Source organism: Limanda limanda, chromosome 21 (assembly GCF_963576545.1).
Source record: "Limanda limanda chromosome 21, fLimLim1.1, whole genome shotgun sequence".
Taxonomy (NCBI): domain Eukaryota; kingdom Metazoa; phylum Chordata; class Actinopteri; order Pleuronectiformes; family Pleuronectidae; genus Limanda; species Limanda limanda.
Window position 1 is genome coordinate 9,877,819 of NC_083656.1, and position 20,801 is coordinate 9,898,619.

Consider the following 20,801-nt stretch of genomic DNA (forward strand, 5'->3'; position numbering starts at 1 on the left):
CCGAGGCCTGAGTTGGACCTGAGCGCATGGCAGGAAGTTGTGCCAAAAGGTATTACTGCTGTTGGCATCCAGAGCTTTTAACTGCTTGTTCCTTCATCTTATTTCCTTTTCTCCGAACCTGCTCCCTTCCTCTGCCGTATGCCATTATACTTTCGCAGTGTTCTGTTTCTACTTACCTATTTTATTTTAGATGAGGTATTGTTAACCTCCCTGCAGCCCTGAAAAGCAGTAGTATTTCCGTCTGGTTGACTTAAAGGCCAGAGGCCCCCCCCCCCATCTATTGTGATACGGTAATATCTCAAGTGGCATTTCCTGCTCGTTTCCAGCGAGAGGGAGAAGAAATCTGGTCCAGAGAGTGAGAGAGAGACCTGGGGCTTTCCTCTCTCGCAGAGCAGCTGCTGTCGTATTAATTTCAGGTTAATTACAGGAGCATTATCTCCGCTTTCCAGCTGCAGATAAAGCTAAAAGGCTGTTGTATATAATTGGTTTAAGAGGAAAGAGGGTGATTTTGTTGCTATTTCACAATCCCGGGTTCACTGTCTGCGTTTGCCACTAAATAAGAACCATCAGGCTTCCGTCTGAACGCCTAAACCGCTTTGTAAACCCTATTAGACAGGGACTTTCAATTAATTATCATGTTTTCGCTGCCTTGTACGTCCCAGGCAAAGCTCTTTCTCCGTTGGAATGTGACAAACATGCTGTATTGCTGATTGTCTTCTTTCAGTTTGCATGCGTCCGACTTAGATAGGTGTGTATTGCAACACATCAGCAAACCCCAGTGGCCTACATCACATTTTAATAACATACTTAGAAGCTCTTATTTCTTTTAGTGCTTGAAATGATCTTCATTTCTCAAGAGTAGAAATTAATGAATGAAAGTAGGGATTATTGTAATTTCCTACTCCTTGAACTGTACTTTGACTCTCTTAAAAAATCCGGTCCTACAAGCTTGACTACTCCCAGCATTCTTATGATTACTGGTACTTATTTATTCACCTGTAGTCTTGCCAACTATTGTGCTAAAGGGACATCTGAGTGTTGTTTATGCAAAAGTTTATTCATACAGCTACCCTCTGCTAATGGGCTTTGTACTCTCATTCAAATGAGGAATTGGCAGCCTTGACTCACTCACCACCTCCAGCATCACACACACAAGCCTGTACGTGTTTGTGTGTGAGAGTGTGTATGAGAGTGAGAGTATCAGCCATTCCAGAATGGTTTGGATAGTATTGTTAGTGATTTTAATAATCAATCAATCCTTTGCTCAGGTCTTATCAAACTAGACAGTTTGTAGCTGCTCAACTGAGAGGATTTGCTATTTTGATGTACTAGCTGGTGTCAGTTAGTAAAGTGGTCAAAGGCTTTCACAGTAAAACAAATCCTTGAGTGTGTGTGTGTGTGTGTATATATATATATAGCCGGGTAGTCTTGTGCTTTAAAGTAGAAATGGATATATCACTTTACGAGCAGATCTCTTCATCATTCACCCCGGGTTAGTCATTTATACATATATATTGTGTGTGTGTGTGGATGTGTGTGTGTGTGTGTGTGTTTGTGTGAAACCCTCCTCTGCTGACTCCTTCGTCTCGCTTAAGAGATCCATAGTGCAGCTGGAGTGTAATAAGCATCCTCTATTCATTGCTGCTGCCTGGAAAGGGGTGTTCTGTTTTCTTATTGAACTCCTCCTCAGTCACGTTAAGCTCTGTTTTAAATTCACATTCCCTTTCTCTGTATTACTGTGCACAATTCTTTGTGTTTCCCTCAACGTGGTAGCAATCCCAGTCTTTTCCTGGCTGTGTCATATTGAGCTGCTTGGGCCGTTTTGTCCAATGTTCCTTCCTTGAAAAATGACTTTCCAGATAGTTACAGATTACTTTTGTTTCTGTTGAGTAATCGAGGAAATGACTGATTGATCCTTTGAGCTCTAGATCCAACATTATATTATACTTGATGGCCCTGCATAAGGCCACCAGGATTTTACATTAATAGAAAAACTCAGTACATTACATTACATTACATTACATTTCATTTAGCTGACGCTTTTATCCAAAGCGACTTACAATAAGTGCATTCAACCCTGAGGGTACAAACCAAGAACAACAAGAATCAAGACAGTAAAATTTCTTCGAAATAAAGCAAAACTACAGAGTGCTATAAGTAAGTGCCATTTTAGTGCTACCAAAGTGTTAGTTTTCAAAAGTGGTTAGTGTTTTTTTTTTTTTTTTTTTTTTTTTTTTTTATTATTCAAGGTACAGTCGGAAGAGGTATGTTTTTAGTTTTCGACGAAAGATGTGTAAACTTTCAGATGTCCGGATGTCGAGTGGGAGCTCATTCCACCATTTAGGAGCTAGGACAGCAAACAGTCGTGATTTTGATGAGTGTTTAGCTCGCAGTGAAGGAGGAACGAGTCGTTTAGCTGAAGCAGAGCGGAGAGAACGTGCTGGTGTGTAGTGTTTGACCATGTCCTGGATGTAAACTGGACCTGATCTGTTTACAGCATGGTATGCGAGTACTAGTGTTTTGAACCGGATGCGGGCAGTCACTGGTAGCCAGTGTAGGGAGCGGAGGAGCGGAGTAGTGCGAGTGAATTTAGGTTGGTTAAAAACCAGTCGAGCTGCTGCATTCTGGATGAGCTGCAAAGGTCGGATGGCAGTAGCAGGTAGACCTGCCAGGAGGGAGTTACAGTAGTCGAGGCGTGAGATGACCAGGGCCTGGACCAGAACCTGCACCGCCTTCTGAGTGAGAAGGGGGCGTATTCTCCGGATGTTGTAAAGCATGAATCTACAGGACCGCGTTGTTGCAGCAATGTTGGCAGAAAGGGAGAGTTGGCAGTCGAGTGTCACACCCAGGTTCCTAGCAGTCTGAGTGGGGGTCAGCACGGAGTTGTCAAAGTTAATAGTCAGGTCATGGGTGGGAGAGTTTGTCCCTGGAAGGAAAAGTATTTCAGTCTTGTCAAGATTAATCTTCAGGTGGTGAGCGGTCATCCACTGAGAGATGTCAGTCAGACAGGCAGAGATTCGAGCTGCTACCTGTGTTTCTGATCGGGGAAAAGACAGGATTAGTTGGGTGTCATCAGCATAGCTATGGTAGGAAAAGCCATGTGAGTGAATGACAGAGCCGAGAGTGTTGGTGTACAAAGAAAAGAGGAGAGGACCCAGGACCGAACCTTGAGGGACCCCAGTAGTGAGAGGACAAGGTTCAGAAACAGATCCTCTCCAAGTTACCCGATAAGTGCGTTCGTTGAGGTAGGAAGAGAGCAGGGAGAGGGCAGAGCCTGAGATACCCAGGTCCTGAAGGGATGAGATCAGGATCTGGTGGTTCACTGTGTCAAATGCAGCAGAGAGGTCTAGAAGGATAAGGACAGAGGAGAGAGAATCTGCTCTAGCAGTGTGAAGCTGCTCAGAGACAGCAAGGAGGGCAGTCTCAGTTGAGTGACCTGCCTTGAAGCCAGACTGGCGAGGGTCAAGAAGATTATTGTGGTTCAGATAGGAGGAGAGTTGATTAAAGATTGCACGCTCGAGAGTTTTGGAAACAAAGGGAAGAAGAGAGACAGGTCTGTAGTTATTTACTGCAGACGGGTCGAGGGTGGGTTTCTTCAGGAGAGGATTTACTCTTGCCTCCTTCAGAGAATTAGGGAAACAGCCATTTGAGAGGGAAGTGTTGATAAGATGAGTAAGAAAAGGAAGAAGGTCAGGAGCAATAGACTGGAGAATGTGAGAAGGGATGGGGTCAAGGGGGCAGGTGGTCGGGCGGGCAGAGGTTACCAAGGTCAGAACTTGATTGGGAGACAGAGGGGTGAAAGAGGAGAGCGAAGGGGATGAAGATGAAGTTGATGGAGGTGTGGTTCTAGAAGGAGGATCAGAAAAAGAAGATCGTATGTCATCAATCTTTTTTGTAAAGTAGTTGACAAAGTGGCTTGGTAGAAGGGAGGAGGGAGGAGGGGGACTGGGGGGGTCGAGGAGGTTTGAAAAGATGGAGAAGAGTTTTTTGGGGTTAGAAAATGAGGATTGAATAGTAGTTTGGTAAAAAGTGCTTTTGGCTGTGGAGATAGAGGCAGAAAAAGAGGAGAGAAGAGACTGATAGGCGAGCAGGTCGTCCAGGTGTTTAGATTTCCGCCATTTCCTTTCTGATGCTCGCATAGTGGCTCTGTCGGCACGCACCGAGTCAGTCAACCACGGAGCTGGGGAGGACTGGCGGACCTGTCGTGACATAAGAGGGCAGAGAGAGTCAAGAGAGGAGGACAGAGTAGAAAGGAGAATGTCTGTGGCAGAGTTAGGATGCATGAGTGAGAAGGAGTCAGTGGAAGGGAGAGCTGACAAAACACGGGATGCTAGAGAGGCAGGAGAGAGGGAACAAATGTTGCGACGGACAGGTACAGACTCTGTTGATGTGGTAGGGTTGTTGTTTTGAGACAGTGGGAGAGAGTAGGAGATAAAGAAGTGGTCGGAGACGTGAAGTGGAGTTACAGTGAGGTTAGATGTTGAGCATTTCCTGGTGAAAATATAGTCAAGGTGGTTACCGGCTTTGTGAGTAGGAGGGGAAGGACTGAGTGAGAGAGCAAAAGAAGACATTAAAAGTAAAAGATCAGATGACTTGTCTGTCTGGATGTTAAAGTCACCCAGGAGGATGAGTGCAGGGCCGTTTTCTGGGAAGTTTGAAAGGAGAGTGTCTAATTCCTCCAAGAAATCTCCCAAAGAACCTGGTGGACGGTAGAGAACAACAATAGTTAATTGTACCGGATGAGAAACTGTCACAGCATGAAATTCAAAAGACGTTGGGGTAAAAAGTGGAAGCGAGTAGAGAGAAGAGGACCATTTGCGGGAAATTAGTAAACCTGTGCCACCACCCCTACCAGTGGGTCTGGGTGTGTGGGTGAAGGAGAAGGCCGAGGAGAGAGCAGCTGGGGTGGAGGTGTGGTCCGGTGTGATCCAAGTCTCAGTGAGAGCAAGGAAGTCAAGCGATTGCTGTGTAGCAAAGCCCGAGATGAAGTCTGCCTTGCGGGTAGCTGACTGGCAGTTCCATAGGCCCCCTGTGACAAGGGTCAGTAATGCACCTCTTTGTGGTGGGGATATAGTGATCAGTGTGTCCATCCATTGAACCGTTGTTCTTTTGTTTCCGGAGCAGAACTCGCAAAACCATTTGGAACTTTTTACAAAACCTTGCAATTATGATAATCAGTTAGTGAAGTCGTGCCTTTTGAAAATAAAAAACATAGGCTACATACTTACTACTACGTTTTCTTTTTTCAACAGCGTTTTAAAATTAAGCGATTGCTGTACACAAGAGCGTTTGAGGTCAGTATCAGTAATAATCTCACAGACATGAAAATACACATCATGTGACCATTCATGCACATGTGCATGCTTTGCTGGTATAAACAGGAAGCAGAATACACACAATCCATCACTAAAACAGGTCCAGCAGTGTTTTTTTAAAACTGTCCATATGAAGTGCTCTATAACTCTTGGGTAGTGTGGGCACTGGGTGTAAATGTACCAACAGTGATGCGTTTGAGTCCTGTCCTCAGTCCCAGTCTCTGCAGAGACCGGATGTTGTGGCTGGACAGGGCACTTGTCATCTACCTGCTTTGAGACATGACAGGATTTTCCAGCCTGCCTGGCTGAGAGTTGCCTCATGCTTCGCTCTGCCTTCCCTCCTGGAGAATCCTCTCATCAGGGATTTCCTGGCTGGCTCTCTGTGCGGGCTCACAGCCTACGGGAGAATTCATACAAAACATCAAGAGGCTCAGTCTCTTTCCAGTGAGCAATTTCCACGCACTTGCCTTTCCTCCCTTTTTCCCACCCCCTCCTTTATCAGCGTTTTCTCATCTGAGTGTAATGATATGTTATACTCGGTGTGAATTAGTGCAGATTATTAGTGAGCCCAAAGTGTAGAATTACAATCAGTCCAGTGTTTAGATGAGGCTGCTTATAATTGTGGAGAGGGCGTAGTCGTGCACTGGCTGAGTGGAATAGTCTGTAATCAGATTCCTCACTCTTTTCCTCTGATGATAATGTTCCCAGAGTTTGCACAACCTTATGCAAGAGGTTACGAGTGGTAATGAGCTCTTGGCGCATAATGCCGCTGTTTATCCCGTTTGCATGCCACACTCCAGGGAGACTGGTCCACTTCCTCAACCCCTTTTTGTCTTCTTCCTCTGATGGATTTTGTGTCCCTCGCTGCTCCCTAATTGACATCGGTTGAGTCTTGGGTATGCAAATTCGACTTTATGACTAATCGTAACTGCCATTCAACCCCCCCCAGTGACCAGAGCCACTCTGGTTCTTGTGATACACTGCACCATCATCCCCATCACATGTCGGGGTTGTGTTTGATGGGTGTCATTTAGTGAGCATCTTCACGAGTCGGCGTTTTGTGTTCAATGCGTAATTGCACCTCTCGCCATGTGAGAATTTCTGCGGTTCTCTGAGCTCCCATTAGTTTGAAATGAAACCTCATGAAATTGGCAGCGATCACAGAGACGGTTTATATTTCTCATTTTCTGATGAATTATGAGACTTTATGTCTCCATCAGAAATGTCTGTCCAGGCCGCTCTCTCTCTCTCTCAGCACCTGCCATTTAGAAAACATGCTGAATCAGCTGGAACCTTGACCCGATGCCAAACCAACACAGATGCAGTGGTTGATGGCTTTATAGGCTTTTCTGGGCTTCTCTTAATGACAGTTTAATTGAGCGCGTCCTGCTGCAAAGTGACTCTGCTGCTCTCTAATGGCTGCCCACAGATTAATCCCAACTCCCCCTATTTGATTGTTGTGTTGCTTTCTCCCCCTGTAGGTACCTTTTGTGTCTCTGTGTGGAATGACTGAATTCATTTCCTGGGGTCTTTGTTCAATTGTCAGCCCGTGGCGCGGGTTCTGGTGGATTCTCTGGGCTCGTTGGATTGTTTCGGGGGATCAGAAAATGCATTGTGGACACACACGTGTATATGCACGTACATTTTGATAACAAAACGACCCAGTGGTGAATGAAACGGGCTGCTCGGAGCATTTTAGGCCCAGTGGTGAAGTGGCTGGTGGACTTATGCTTTACATGCTGAATATCACACATTGCTATTTTTTAACTGAATTAACTGCTGACTGGTTTTCCAATGTTATAATCCTAGAGCAATTTTCAATTGTCAAATTCCAAACTCTTTTATTCTTTATGCCTCAACGACATCCTGCAGCCTGAGACATTATGTTCTTAGTTGGACCGTCTGTTTGTTGTGAACATTATATCTCAAGAGCGCCCTGAGGGAATCCTTTAAAGTTCGGTACAAGTGTCCCCTTGGACTCACAGATAAACTGATTAGAATTTGGTATTAAAAGGTCAAAGGTCAGGGTCACTGTAACCTCACTGTGACATATGAACGTACCATCTCAGGAACACCTGTAGAGAATATTATTACATCTGGCTATCGCATTCAGTGGGACTCAAGGGTGATCTGATTCAAATTTGGTCGTCAAAGGTCAAAGTCACTCTGACCTAATATTATTATATTGCAACTGCATGTCGGTAATTTTAGTTTTTTCTTTTACACTGATTGACATGTGCCTCAACGGGCTCTTTGTATGAGTCGCCGTATGTTGCCCTGATGGCTCATTATTGTGTTAAAGGATTGTGTGATATCCTCTGTAGCAGACACACACTGAACTCTTTAATCTCAGGAGCCTGTGCATCTCCCTCTTTTGTCTTGTTCTGGTTTTGTCCTCAGTTAACTGATGTCTTTGAGGAATCAGTAATGATGACACTGACTTTGTTTTTATCACAAAAAAAAGTAGAAGTTTGAAAAAGTAATTTGACTTCACTGACTTCCAGGCAATCTGTTAGAGGAGAGTCACGCTGTAATTCAGTGTGTGGCAGGAGAATGCATAAAAAATGTGTCAGCGCGTTGGCAAAAGCGACAAAAACAGAAGTGCCTTGTTCAAGATAATTGTCCATTATTACATCTTAAGAGCTAAACGATAAAAAAACAAAACACCCACTGATGTGTTAATGAAATATAATCAGCTCCTCTTATGACAGGTGATCATGGGAGAAAATGGTGGGGCTCATTTGATGAACAATCAGAATACTGCAAAGGTTTCAGTGCCTGCAGCGGGGCCCTTTTTTTAATTAAGCTGTCATTCACCTTTGGAAACCTCTGCTGAAGTGGTCCTGCATGCATTGCCTCAGCAGGACACACACACACACACACACACACACACACACACACACACACACACACACACACACACACACACACACACACACGTATATATACACATACACACAGTTATCTCCTCACTGGTTGCCTCTCAACACAAACACCTCTGTCTTCGCGGCCACTTGTCATGCTGTCGGTGTATAGGTTGTATATATGTTTGTGTGTGTGGCATTCCTCAAAGACAGGTGTCGGTCATGGCTGGTTTGACAGCGACATGTTGTTCACCCTTCCCAGAACGAGGGAACAAGAGTCAAGACTGTATTGTCGTTCCAGCACGACCTTGACGTGCTGATGTGGCTCTGACATGAGCTGTGAGGTGCTGCACGTGTTGGGCTCTTGAATCATCGGCCACTTGGTGAACTTTTTGCCAGTGACATAAATGTTTTTTTACCCCATTTATTTGCTGTGTTTGTGTGTCAATCCACAGAATAGCTGCTAAACTGATTCTGATGAAATTTGGTGGAAATAAAGGTCCAAGGAATGAGTGATTTGTTTTTGGAGCATATCCAGTAATATGGTGTATAAATATAATGCATAACGTGGCAGATATATCCACATTTGACTTTGTAGCTGCCAAATCTTATTTATCACAACCATGTGTAAGGTTATATTCCACATGGCAACGCACTTATCCTTTTTCCAACTTTATTTAACTTGTCAGAACACTCGAAATACTTTTGTCGCAGGGACTAGAAAACCAAGCAAGCATCTTCATGTCAGCGTTTTTTTCTTTCTAATAACAGCTGAGGACACCAGGAAATACTACAATATTTTTCTCCATCTCCTTTCTCAACGTCCTCTGTCTCCCTTCTGCTGCCATTATTGTTGTTTTGGCGTTCTCCCATCCATTTAGGTTCCTTTTATGGTGGGTGACAGAATGTGTTGATATCACAGTATCAATGGTGCCGGGCCCAACCATTTCTGTGTCAGACCGTGTGGGTGGACATCCTGTGGATGTGCGATGCCTCTACTACACTTTGCACTGGCACACAATTAGCGCCACAAGGGAGCCAAATGCTTTATTGCCTTTTTCCTCCCCCTGTAATATCTCCTCCGCTTATATTGTCCTCTGTCATCTCTCTACAGCAATCTATAACTACGATGCCCGGGGAGAGGAGGAGCTGTCGCTGCAGATTGGAGACACAGTGCACATACTTGAGACGTATGAAGGTGAGAAGGGGTTGTTGATGACATGTAGGAGCCGAGCTGACATGCCACTGTTGAAGATTATTTTACCGTCATCAATGCAAACACTTTTGTTTTGTTATATCTTTGTTCTCATGCTCAGTAAAATGATATTATGTATATGCAGAACTGATTATGGTTGTGTATTCCTGTAAATCAAAGCATTTCCAACCCCATACCCTTAAATTTGCCTGTTGGTGTTCAATATTTTGTCTGTTGATGTATATATATTCAGATGAGCAACTTTAATGTTATTCCTTATTCTAAATAATAACAATAAAATAGACCTTTGTTAAAAAGTAATGCAGGTTTAATTGAGTTTTTATTGTTATGAAAAACAACTTACATTTCACCCAATGTTGTTCTCAGACTGGTACAGAGGGCATCGGCTGAGGAGAAAGTCCAAAAAGGTGAGTAGCTCATAAAACAACAGTTCTCACACTTTCATATTTTTACATAATGCTTACTCTTCATAGCTTCTGTTTATCAACTGTACAACTTCTGCTCCAGTTATGCCATTGTGGTGTCTCTATTTTTATGTCTTCCTCTTCCAGGGCGTATTTCCTGCTTGCTATATACACCTGAAAGAGGCCACCATCGAGGGCAGCGGGTCAGTACTAGAAAATCAAATTGGAAAACTGTAGCTGCAAGTGACAATTTGCGCTCAATCATCCAAAATGAAAGTGTTGACATTAAAAGCGTTTTAATTCTGTTTAAAGAACTAATGAATCCAAGCACTTACTTGTGTCATCATCACAAACCCTGCAATATTTCATTAATTTAGCACTTCTGCCAAGTTCCGCCATTTGTCCCCTCAGCATCGGATTTGATTGAAAATCAATGTGAATGTTAAGCAGATGGTGCAGGACGGCTCTAGTGAGTAAAAGCAGTATTGCTCATGGTCATCTTAAGTTAGGAGCAAATATGTTATCATACCTACTTTCTCCAATCAATCAAGCTCTGCACCCAAATTTCAAATGTCAAATTCTGTCCACTGGGTCTTCAGGTACACATTTGTGGTAGTTGTGATTCCCCCTACGGGACAACCAGACAACCAGTCATAATAGAAATAAACCATAACAATTAATATAGTGTCCTACCTCATCATGGCGAGAACCTTTCAACGTATTTTCTGACCTGCCAAGGAGCTGGTTGGCTAGATGAGTGTGATTTGTATGTAGGCAGCCTCAGAGTGTGTTTTAGTAAAAAATATCTGCTGCTGATATGATGCGACATGTTTGTTTGTTGTTCCACTACTGACACTGTTCTGTGTTTTCAACTGTCTCCTCTAATTTCTCTAGAGCGACACAAACATAAAGTAAACCTGATTTTCAAAGACATAAGTGAAAGAACAAAGCGGGGGTTTTAATCTCACTTAACTCAGATAACAAGAAGCATCTTTAATACAGTGGGGTCTAAATATCCTCCCATTATATTGAATTGGAAAAGTATCTCAGACTTTCTGAACTGATTGTACGTGATGGTTGTGCCTGAAGACTTTGTGTCTGACAAGCTGAGAAATATCCAAAGTGTCGATCCTCACACAGTGTCTGCAATCAGGGAACCAAACAAGCATATAAATGTCATCTGCTTTTATTCTGATAACACGTAAAGAACACCAGGAACACTGCAATGTTCTTTCTGAGTTCAGAGAGGGACCAGACGAAGAATCACTGAATCACACAATGTGTATTACTGCTGCAGGCAAAAGGAGACGGTCATTCCCACTGAGCTGCCCCTGGTTCAGGAGGTTACCACCACGCTGCGAGAGTGGGCCACGATATGGAGGGATTTATATGTGGTAAGACAGGCTGTCCTCTAACAGTGAAAACACATATTGATGTATATGTGATGTGTTAATAATATTTCTTGCTTGCATATATTTTCATGTGTAGCAGTACAAATATCAATATATATATTTTTGTGTTAAATTAAGATACTTACACCTGGTCACATCAATTAGGGTATTTGTTCACTGCTGGTAAAGACACAACCTGTGTCTTACTGCACAAATAATCAAAGCGTCTGTTTTCGTCGACAGGGAGACAAGCGCGAGATGTTCAACTCTGTCCGCGACATGATCTACGACCTCATCGAATGGCGTTCCCAAATCCTGTCCGGCACCCTCCCACAGGACGAGCTCACAGAGCTCAAACAGAGAGTGACCTCCAAGATAGACTACGGCAACAAGTGAGGATATGTTCTACAGAGGCTTTTTCTTTCTTTCAGGTCCTTCACTCCCCACAGCTTATATCCCTTTATCCTCAGATCTATCTCGACAAACGACTCTTGTTGGAATAGGTCAGCAGTCACAGTCAATGGAGAACGACAGGTCATCACTTAGCTTGAGGGAAACTGGAGGGATTTAGCCTCAGCTAACCGTACTGTAGTCCATCGAGAAATGACAGCCCTTGCTGTGTCTGCACTTGCAATTGGAAATTGTGAAGCTCCATTCTGCCACTGTGATGGAACTTAAAACCTTTGTCCAGGTAGAGACATTACTTGAGCCGATGCAGAAGCAAAATGGGGCGATTAACTACGTTGACTGCATGTTGGCAGCACGCTGGTGTCTGGGTTGAACTGGCTGCACAGAAGAAAGAGTAGAACAGACTCTGGGAGTTCTGAAAGAAAACAATAAAGTTGAGGGGAAACTATATGAGGAGAAAATCAGGCAGTGGGGAGTGGGCTGCTGTTTCTTATTCTACATATGCAACTACACATTCAAAGTGGCTCTTGCACTCGCTTACTCTTCCTTCCTGTTTCTGTGCAAGGTACCTGGATCTGGATCTGGTGGTTAGAGACCAAGATGGAAACATATTGGACCCAGAGATCACCAGCACCGTCAGCCTGTTCAGAGCTCACGAGGCGGCCTCCAAACAAATCGAGGACCGGATCCAAGAGGAGAAGGTAAAGATGGTGAGGGGTCCAGTCCTTCCTCTAATAACAATTTTTCCACCTGCATCTAAACTCTAGTCTTTATCCAGGTGGCATATCAATGATAACTAAAAGCATTTTACAGTATAAAGAAGACAGTGTGATCTGAGTGTACGAGATAATTGTTTAAAATAACCCCTCTCTGGTCTCATTTTGTGAAATCTTTCCCCTTCAATAGTGTCTGTTCTGTTCTTAAATAATATTTAACATTTGTCACTGTCAGCGTGGGTCGGTTGGCCCACCACTTTGTTCTGAACTGAAATTTCTTAAGTTAGGGATAGATTCAAGTACAGCTGTGAAGGTCCCTAGAGGTTACAGTTAACTGGGGGCGGGCTGTGGCACATGAGACGGAGAGGTTGATTGTTTGACCCCCGGCTCCTCCGGTCTGCATTCTTAAGTGTCCTTGGGTGAGATACTGAAGTCTAGAAAGTTCTGTATAAACGCAGTCCATTTACTATTTACTGAATTTGATGATCTCACAAGTCTGTGTAAAACCAACAGGACTTCACAAGTTATCAGTGCTAATTATATTATCAATTATCTGTTACAGGACACGTTTACTTTTACAGTTTTCTCTTTTCTCTAGTGTGTTTTATAAGTTGTGTATGTAAAACTTCAATTCGATTTTATTTGTATCGTGCCAAATCCTAATATACATTATCTCAAGTCACTTTACATTGTAAGGTCTCAAACTTATGTTCTGTAAAGCTAAAGAGCAGAAGGTCAGCAGTAAAGGGGGCTCCACTCCCCCACTCAGAAGTTCGGCCGATACTTATGCACGATTGTGATGTTATGTGATGAACAATTGTTTCAGACAGAGGCTGAAAGGAGGAACTGCAGCAATGGAGAGGATGAGGAAAGTAACGTGTTTTCTGAACATGCATGTAAAACATTACAAGTAATAACCCAAAAGTAAAATTAAGAACCTGAATATGAGCATAATATGTCTCCTTCAAACATCAGCCTCACATAGTAGCAAGCACATTGTTACCTTACTATACTGTTTAACTTAAATGGGATTTATTCACATAATTGGTGAAGGCACACTCATTAGAACTAGATTTAATTGTTTACACATGACTTGAATGAACATATTTTGTATTTTAGCCATTAAAACAGTGGCATAGTGTTATTTTATTTTGCTTGGGTTGATTGGTTTATATAGTAAAATAAAAGTAACAGCAGCACAGCGTATAAGATTATCAAACTAATAGACTAAGTGCATTTGAAGGTAATAAAAATGTCACAGAGAAAGTTCCCTATGGAGTGGACTTTGGGCTTTTGCCCAGCTTTAGGCTTGTGCTAAAAATGAAGCCTCTCCTGGATCACAAGAATGCTTGACTGCTCCATCAGCAAACCAGTCCGACTCCCTGTCTGTTTCCCTGCGTATCGGTGGCGTCCCTCACCTGAATGTCAGCTGGCAGCATGTAGGAGTGCCAAAACGCCAGAGTTCCCTGCAGTTACGCAGGCTCATCTCCAGCGACCTTTCCATCCAGGGGTCTTTAATGCATATGCATGGCAAATAAGAGAGTGACCAGGTCAGCGTGATAAATATTAATGGTGTGGCCCCAGCATATTTTTGAAGGGCAACCCGGGAACCGTGCAATCACACCACCTTTTACTGTAGGTGCACTCCTGCAGATGAAGTGAGCGTAAAAGCTTTTTGACTCCACTAAGGAATGAACTATAATGGACCCTGATGACTTCATAGACATTGTTAAATCTTGCTTTTTAACTCGTTACATCTTCGGAAAGATGCTGAGGCAGAGGCTGACATTATGTCTACTCACCAGCCACGTCTTTGTACATTATCATTTTCTTCACACACTGATGGATTTGATGATTCCATTGATCAGGCCTGAAGTCGACCTCCATGTGACAGGAAGCCATGGAAGAACGCCCTGTATTGAAAGTGATACCTCTGTTTCTCCCCCACAGTCTCAGAAGCAGAATATTGATCTGACCAGGCAAGCGAAGTTCGCCAACACTCCGTCGTTTGCCCTCTTTGTGACTCTGAAGAATGTTGTGTGTAAGATCGGGGAGGATGCAGAGGTGCTCATGTCGCTCTACGACCCTGTGGAGTCCAAGTTCATCAGGTAAACCCTTAGATGTTCTGACATTTCTTTCTTTCTCCAAGTCTTTATTTTTTTGGTAAAAAACTCTCTTTCTCACAAGTTTGCCTGTAATAGATTTGGATTTATTTCCCTACAGTTTAAATCAATGCTTCTGACTGTTCGACTGAAGTGTCAGCAGTGAGGAGAATAGGGAGCTGTTGTTTAATATTTAAGGCTCCCATACACATTCCAGAAGCTTCAACTGTCACAACAAGTACAAATCTTAGACTCTATATAAAACAGACCTAAATGGATGACATTACAAGTTTGCAGAATTAAAGCCATATCATCTTGATTGCCCCCTGGTGGCTGGCAACCGTATTGGTCATAAACACTGACGTATATCCAAGTTGTCATTTTTCCAGTAAGTTGGTTTGGAGTTAGTAATTTTAATGCTATTAAAACGCGCTGAAATGTCATGATTGACTCTGCAGCTCCACACCAAGATCTCTTCTCTTCCTACTCCAAAAGACGTGAAAAGTGCAAGATCGCAGCAACTTTTCTAGCTTCATTTTAGTTCAAAGGAAGGAAGTGGAAACGAGTCGTCCAGCTTTATATGCAGTGTGTGGTGCAAACATACTGACACACACACACACACACACTACACAAGAACATGATGAGAACAAGCACAGTCGGCTGCTCAGGGATGTTCTGTTGTTTTAGGATTGTAACAGCAAATTTTCATGTGTACAACAGCTCACTGGTCCAATGTTTCTTTTGCATCCAACATCAGTCAAGGATTTTCTTTCCCAAGCGCATCTCTGTCTAGATTAACATTCAGGCTGCAGCTTTTGAAGGAAACAATATTTAATGCAACTCATCTGATTGCTTTGATTCCCCTGATGGATCAGTGCAGAATTTGCTGAGACACGGAATTTTCTGTCTTCTCTCCCTCACAGTGAAAACTACCTGGTGAAATGGTCAAGTTCAGGTCTGGTGAAAGACATAGACCAGCTCCACAACCTGCGGGCGGTCTTCACAGTGAGTGTGCCTGCTTGTGTGTATATATGTGTGTGTGTGTGTGTGCGCGCGCCTGCCTCTGGTAGCGCACTGTTTATTCAGCCATGTTATGAGGCATGTGGGAGCCTGTTTGCAGAGCCTGTATTTGTTAAGCTCTCTCAGAAAAGAGCCAGGCTCGCTGTATGTATTTACCAATGCAGTCACCTCTATCTAATGGAAGCCCAAGGGCAGAAGGGTCAGCGTGCACCCACTGGGAGCACTTTGCTAGCTTTGGACGGTATTGCCCACAGGAAATGAATCTGTGGACACAATCACAGATGCTGCTGAAGCAATTTGTGTTTAAAAAGTTTGCTCCAGCAAAAACTCATCTCCAACTAAAATGAAGCCTTTAAAGATAATATGCAACAATTCTTCATTAAATTGTCTAAAACCGGCTTCACATACTGTATGTTATATATTTTTATCCAAAAAATTTTCAGCAATTGAATTTTGATATCTAATTGTAAAATCTGATTGTAATGTTAAGGATTTTTTCTATACGAAGCATAAATCAGACTAGTGACTCTGAGGAAATTGCATTGGTGGTTTTTCCATATCTTTTCTCTTTTTTCTCTCCTCAGGATTTAGGCAGCGAGGATCTTAAGAGGGAGAAGATCAGCTTCGTGTGTCAGATTGTCAGAGTGGGACGCATGGAGCTACGAGACAACAACACCAAGAAGCTGACGGCAGGACTGAGGAGACCCTTTGGAGTGGCAGGTAAAGCGGACCAAACAGAGACACTGATAACACGACGTTCAACAGATTATCGTCTCAAAGCTTTTTGAGAGCTTGTCCCCTGTTTTTGTGACACATTTCAAAGTGAGTAATTGGCCAGAGTCTTCGCATGGTTCAATACATACACTGGCTAAGATTCCAAGATGTATAACTGGAGTAGAAATAAAAATTTGAGTTTGATTCATCTTCCATTGGCAGGCTGCCAGACGTTTCTCCAACTAATTAGATTACGGCTTTGCCCAACTGTTGTCCAACAGAGAAAATTATATCGCTCTTTCAGTGTCATATTTCCTAGTGCCGCTTGAAGAGAATCTAAATGACAGCTTGATTTATGATCCCATATTTTAATAACATCATGATGATTGCTGCTGTACACTGAATGATGGAGAGGCAGATTTTCAAGTTTTTCTCTTTTTGTGACATCGTAGTAAAGAGCTTCACATGGTTGACCTCACTGTGTTGAGAATTTACTTGTGGTGGTGATTGATGTGGATACTGACTCTGTAGTTTCAGAAAGGTGCGTTGACAAAAATGTAAGTTCGAAGAGTGATGTCACCCATTGGTTTGTGACAACACATACCGTGCTTTGTCTTGAAACTAGTTATTGAGAACATAAACTCTCTCGGAAAATGTTTACTGACATTAGAAATCGAGTGTTGATCATTTAATCGTCTTCAATAGAAACTGACTTCTTTTTGCAAATCGCCCCCTGCTGGTCATTTGAGAAAATTGAGGTTTCATGCACTTCCACATTGGCTCTGATTTCCGGACCAAGAGTCTATGCCCATTTTAATATATAATCTATACTTCTTATGTTAGATTGATTTATGTTGGTGATGTCAGTTTCCTGCATGTGACACTAAGGTAGAGACTATGTATGGGTAACAATCCCACTGGCCTGTAATGTAAGGGGACCAGTCAATCCAAGTATTGGCTCCATCTCTAAATCACAACTAAATCCTGTCCATTATGTGTCAACTACTAGTTGACTTGAATGGTCCTGAAGCGGACATTAACCTGTCTTTTTCCACCGCCACCCTGCCTCTGCCTTAATTAGTGCTCAATGAAGAGGAGCCAACGTGAGCAGGGTCCGCTGGTACCACTCATGTGGCCTCAACATGCAGTTCTCTGTGTCTCTGTCACAGCCACGCTGCACGCTTCAGGCTTTCAGAATGTTTTAACCTCCCTCTTTCATTTTGTTTTCCCCACAGTAATGGATGTCACCGACATCATAACAGGCAAAATGGACGATGAGGACAAGCAGCACTTCATCCCGTTTCAGCCGTAAGTCTTGAGCAGCACAAAATAAACACAAGGGAACGCAGCGTTCCTTTGAGCTCGGGATAATGTTGCATGAAATAGAGGAACTGATATATTTATGCTCTCACATTTACATCCACTATTTTGTGCAGTATGTCAGAGGCCCAGTGGTGCTTTTTTTTATGTCTTGAATCCTTGACACCCGATTAGCGGGGGTTTTAAGACAGTACCTCGCCCCTATTCCCTGCTGACTCAATTAAGGCAATCTCATTAACTGCTGCCATTCTCGTAGGACGGCGTACAGAGCCACGGTAACCTTTTCCTTAACATGATTTCCTGCATAATTGGAAATACTTCAGATTCAGGCAGTTTAGGAGGCAGCACAACCCACTTAATGCTTCTTTTTTTTTGTCTCTGTGAACATAATTCATGGAAATTAGAGCCGTCCTGAGTGACGAGGAGAACAGGATTTACAAGGTGTTATTTATGTGTGAATATTTTCCAATAAATTTATACAGTTGACGTTAAAAATAAAAAAAACCATTTCCACAACCCATTACTGAATGTTTTTGAAAAAGAGCAGAGGCAGGAAGTGATGGAGCAATTTAGGGAAGGTTTGACGTAGTGATGCAATTTGGAATGACCCCTGGCATCCAAACAAAAGTGGAAATGGATGAGATGGATCATAATCTTGTTGAAAGAGTTTTATAGTTGAAGTCCTTTTTTCCCCTTAAAGTCTGCGACCTTGTTGACCTCATCACTGTCGTTTTGTGTGAGCACAAACCAAGTTGCATTCATACGATACATTTCTGGGATTACTTCATGTTGTGCTGAATTGATGAGTAATGACACGTCTTTGCTTTGATTGGTTTTGATTTGTCGGACGCCCTGGCGACTTCTTCCTCTGCGGTGACATCATCGCTATCTTCTCCTTCATGCTTTTTCCCCTCCTCTGTTTACTTTGGAGTCCTTCACACTTAAGATGCCGCGCCGACACACAGCTGCCACACACATGTGGTGCTTCCCACATTGCACCTGCTACATTCGTCACTAGTTTCAGGCAGTTTGGTCTCACACCTGAAGCCCAATGGAATACACAGAGTACTCCATTGTGTGTTTGTTCCACCACCCATCCCGCCTCACTGTTAAATGCTAACAAGTGGCTTTGTGTCTGTCATGGTATTCGCATCACTCTTCGGTGTGTCTTTCTCTTTCTCTTTCTCCTTTTCTTTCTCTTTCTCTTTCTCTTTCTCTCCCTCTCCCTCTCCCTCTCCCTCTTTCTTTCTCTTTCTCCACCCCTCTCTTTCTCTTTCTTTCTCTTTTTCTTTCTCTTTCTGTCTTTCTCTCTCGCTCTCCCCTCCTCCTCCTCCTCTCTCCGCCATCTCTTCTTCTCTGTGGTGTTTGCCTGTTGTGTGCATACTGCAGGCTAGCGTTGGATGACGCCGTTCTCCACAAGCAGCTGAACATCTCCCGTTTTTCACCCAGGGTGGCGGGGGAGAACGACTTCCTCCAGACAGTCATCAACAAAGTCATCGCCGCCAAGGAGGTCAATCACAAGGGCCAAGGTACAGTGACCAATCCTCTATCCATTGTCTTTTTTTTGGAAGATCTTTAGTCACCAAACTAATTATAAAGACAGTTTTTCTACACATCCCTTCTAGAGGTTGAATGACCTTGGAAAGAAAGAGGATGACACCACACACACTCATAACACCAATGCAGTCACTTTCTTTTTAATATTTTCACCTTACCCATTATTGCTAAAATATGCACATCAAGGCCCAATAGTTCCCTTAAATTCAATCCACCTGGACCAAGTTGCACACAATCATAGATATCAGTTCCCTTAATATGCCAGATTTTTGCTTATTATGAATGATTCCCCAGGAAAATGAGGGGACCCACATCGCATCGTTCCACCAAGTTTCACAGTAATGTGTCCTGTAGATTTAGCGTAATTCTGCTAACTAACAAACATAAATTAAATCATTACCCCCTTGGCAGAAGTGACAATAGAAAAATAACAAGCAGATGTGTGTTAGAAAGTTGTGTGGGCTGTTGTTTTCCATGTAGAACAAGTTCATTATTTGTCCTTTGTCTCTGAAGATCGTCACACACAAGGCCCATATTATAATTAAGTTTAGAGGGTGACAATAAACATGCAGAATGTAACCTGTCATTTTGGTGTTCACACAAAGTGCCCCCCCGCACAGTGGCAGGATGTTGAAACCGCTCATCTCCTTAATAAGAACATAATTCTTTGTCAAGCGCTCACATTATACATCACAGCTCAACACTATAAATAGTTGGCCTCGTCACCATGACTACGGGATCTAAGTAATCCAGCTGTTGATTGCGCCGCTGAGTCTTCTGAAGAGACCCGATCTTAGCAGCAAATTTTGACGTCTGCGGTTTAGAAGAGCAACATCAGGGTCCTAAGAGATTTGTGCTGGGAGGGGGAGACGCAACATGACAGCCTCCATGGTACTGCGTGCCCTATGAAGATGTACTTGGATAAATGTCAGGTCGGCTCCATCCCACACTAGGAGGAGCAGCGGAGCGCTGTGAGCATCTGTTCTCGTCCTGCCAGCATATCAAATGGCTTCCAGCGAGTCTGCTGAGAGACGTGTCACTCATAACAATATGGGGCCCGTAAAGAGAGAGTAAATAAAGCGCCAGGGTTCATAAGCAGTGCTCTTTTTGGTGGCCTGTGACGGGGGGCGCACTACAGGATGTCGGCTTAATTGGAAGTCCCTTTTTTTTTTTTTAAAAGTCTTATTCAGAAGTATGCGTCTATGCTGCGTTGTGTTTTTGAGAGAATATTAGGAGGGATTGAGGTTACGGAGCAGAAGCTGGCCCTTCAAACACTATCTGCAGAAAAGAGGCTTTTCTAACCAGGAGAGAAGCAGAGCAGTAACTGGTATGAAATTGATGATGTCCCATGAAAGCCCCCCTGAAGGTCCTTTTTGTTTTTGGACTCAGAGCCTCAGCGCTCATCACAAGCATCACACTTTGAGATATTTTTTTTCTCCAAGACCAATTATTTAAGTCTGGGAATTAATGCACATTTTCTAAATATTCTAGAAAATGTTACTCATTTTCATATAAAACAAAGAGTGAATAAGGAAGTAGTCCAGGGCATTGGGGACATTATTATGAATTTTACAGTTGGATGGAAAAGAAGAATCTTTTATCTCAAACTTCTCCATTAAGGCTACAGGGATCTGTTTGTTATGCAGAAACATATTTCTTCTCACACTGGTTAGAAGCAACACTTCTGTTGGAGTTAAGGCCTGTATGGGTGTATCTCTTAAAATCAATATATTAAGTCCTGTTCAGATCATCCAAGACACATCGTAAGCCCCCA

General features: G+C 43.1%; 1 protein-coding gene across 1 annotated transcript in view; it reads left to right on the plus strand.

Annotated features, from left to right (window-relative positions):
* The window catches only part of dock1 (dedicator of cytokinesis 1), a 172,994-nt gene that overhangs the window by 10,910 nt on the left and 141,283 nt on the right, over window positions 1-20,801 (plus strand). The window contains exons 2-12 of the mRNA XM_061094579.1: window positions 9,294-9,377; window positions 9,762-9,802; window positions 9,947-10,002; window positions 11,097-11,193; window positions 11,434-11,582; window positions 12,164-12,299; window positions 14,265-14,422; window positions 15,340-15,421; window positions 16,021-16,156; window positions 17,386-17,458; window positions 18,920-18,999. Coding sequence (XP_060950562.1) covers window positions 9,294-9,377; window positions 9,762-9,802; window positions 9,947-10,002; window positions 11,097-11,193; window positions 11,434-11,582; window positions 12,164-12,299; window positions 14,265-14,422; window positions 15,340-15,421; window positions 16,021-16,156; window positions 17,386-17,458; window positions 18,920-18,999 — 1,092 coding nt within the window. The remainder of the gene's footprint in view (window positions 1-9,293; window positions 9,378-9,761; window positions 9,803-9,946; window positions 10,003-11,096; window positions 11,194-11,433; window positions 11,583-12,163; window positions 12,300-14,264; window positions 14,423-15,339; window positions 15,422-16,020; window positions 16,157-17,385; window positions 17,459-18,919; window positions 19,000-20,801) is intronic.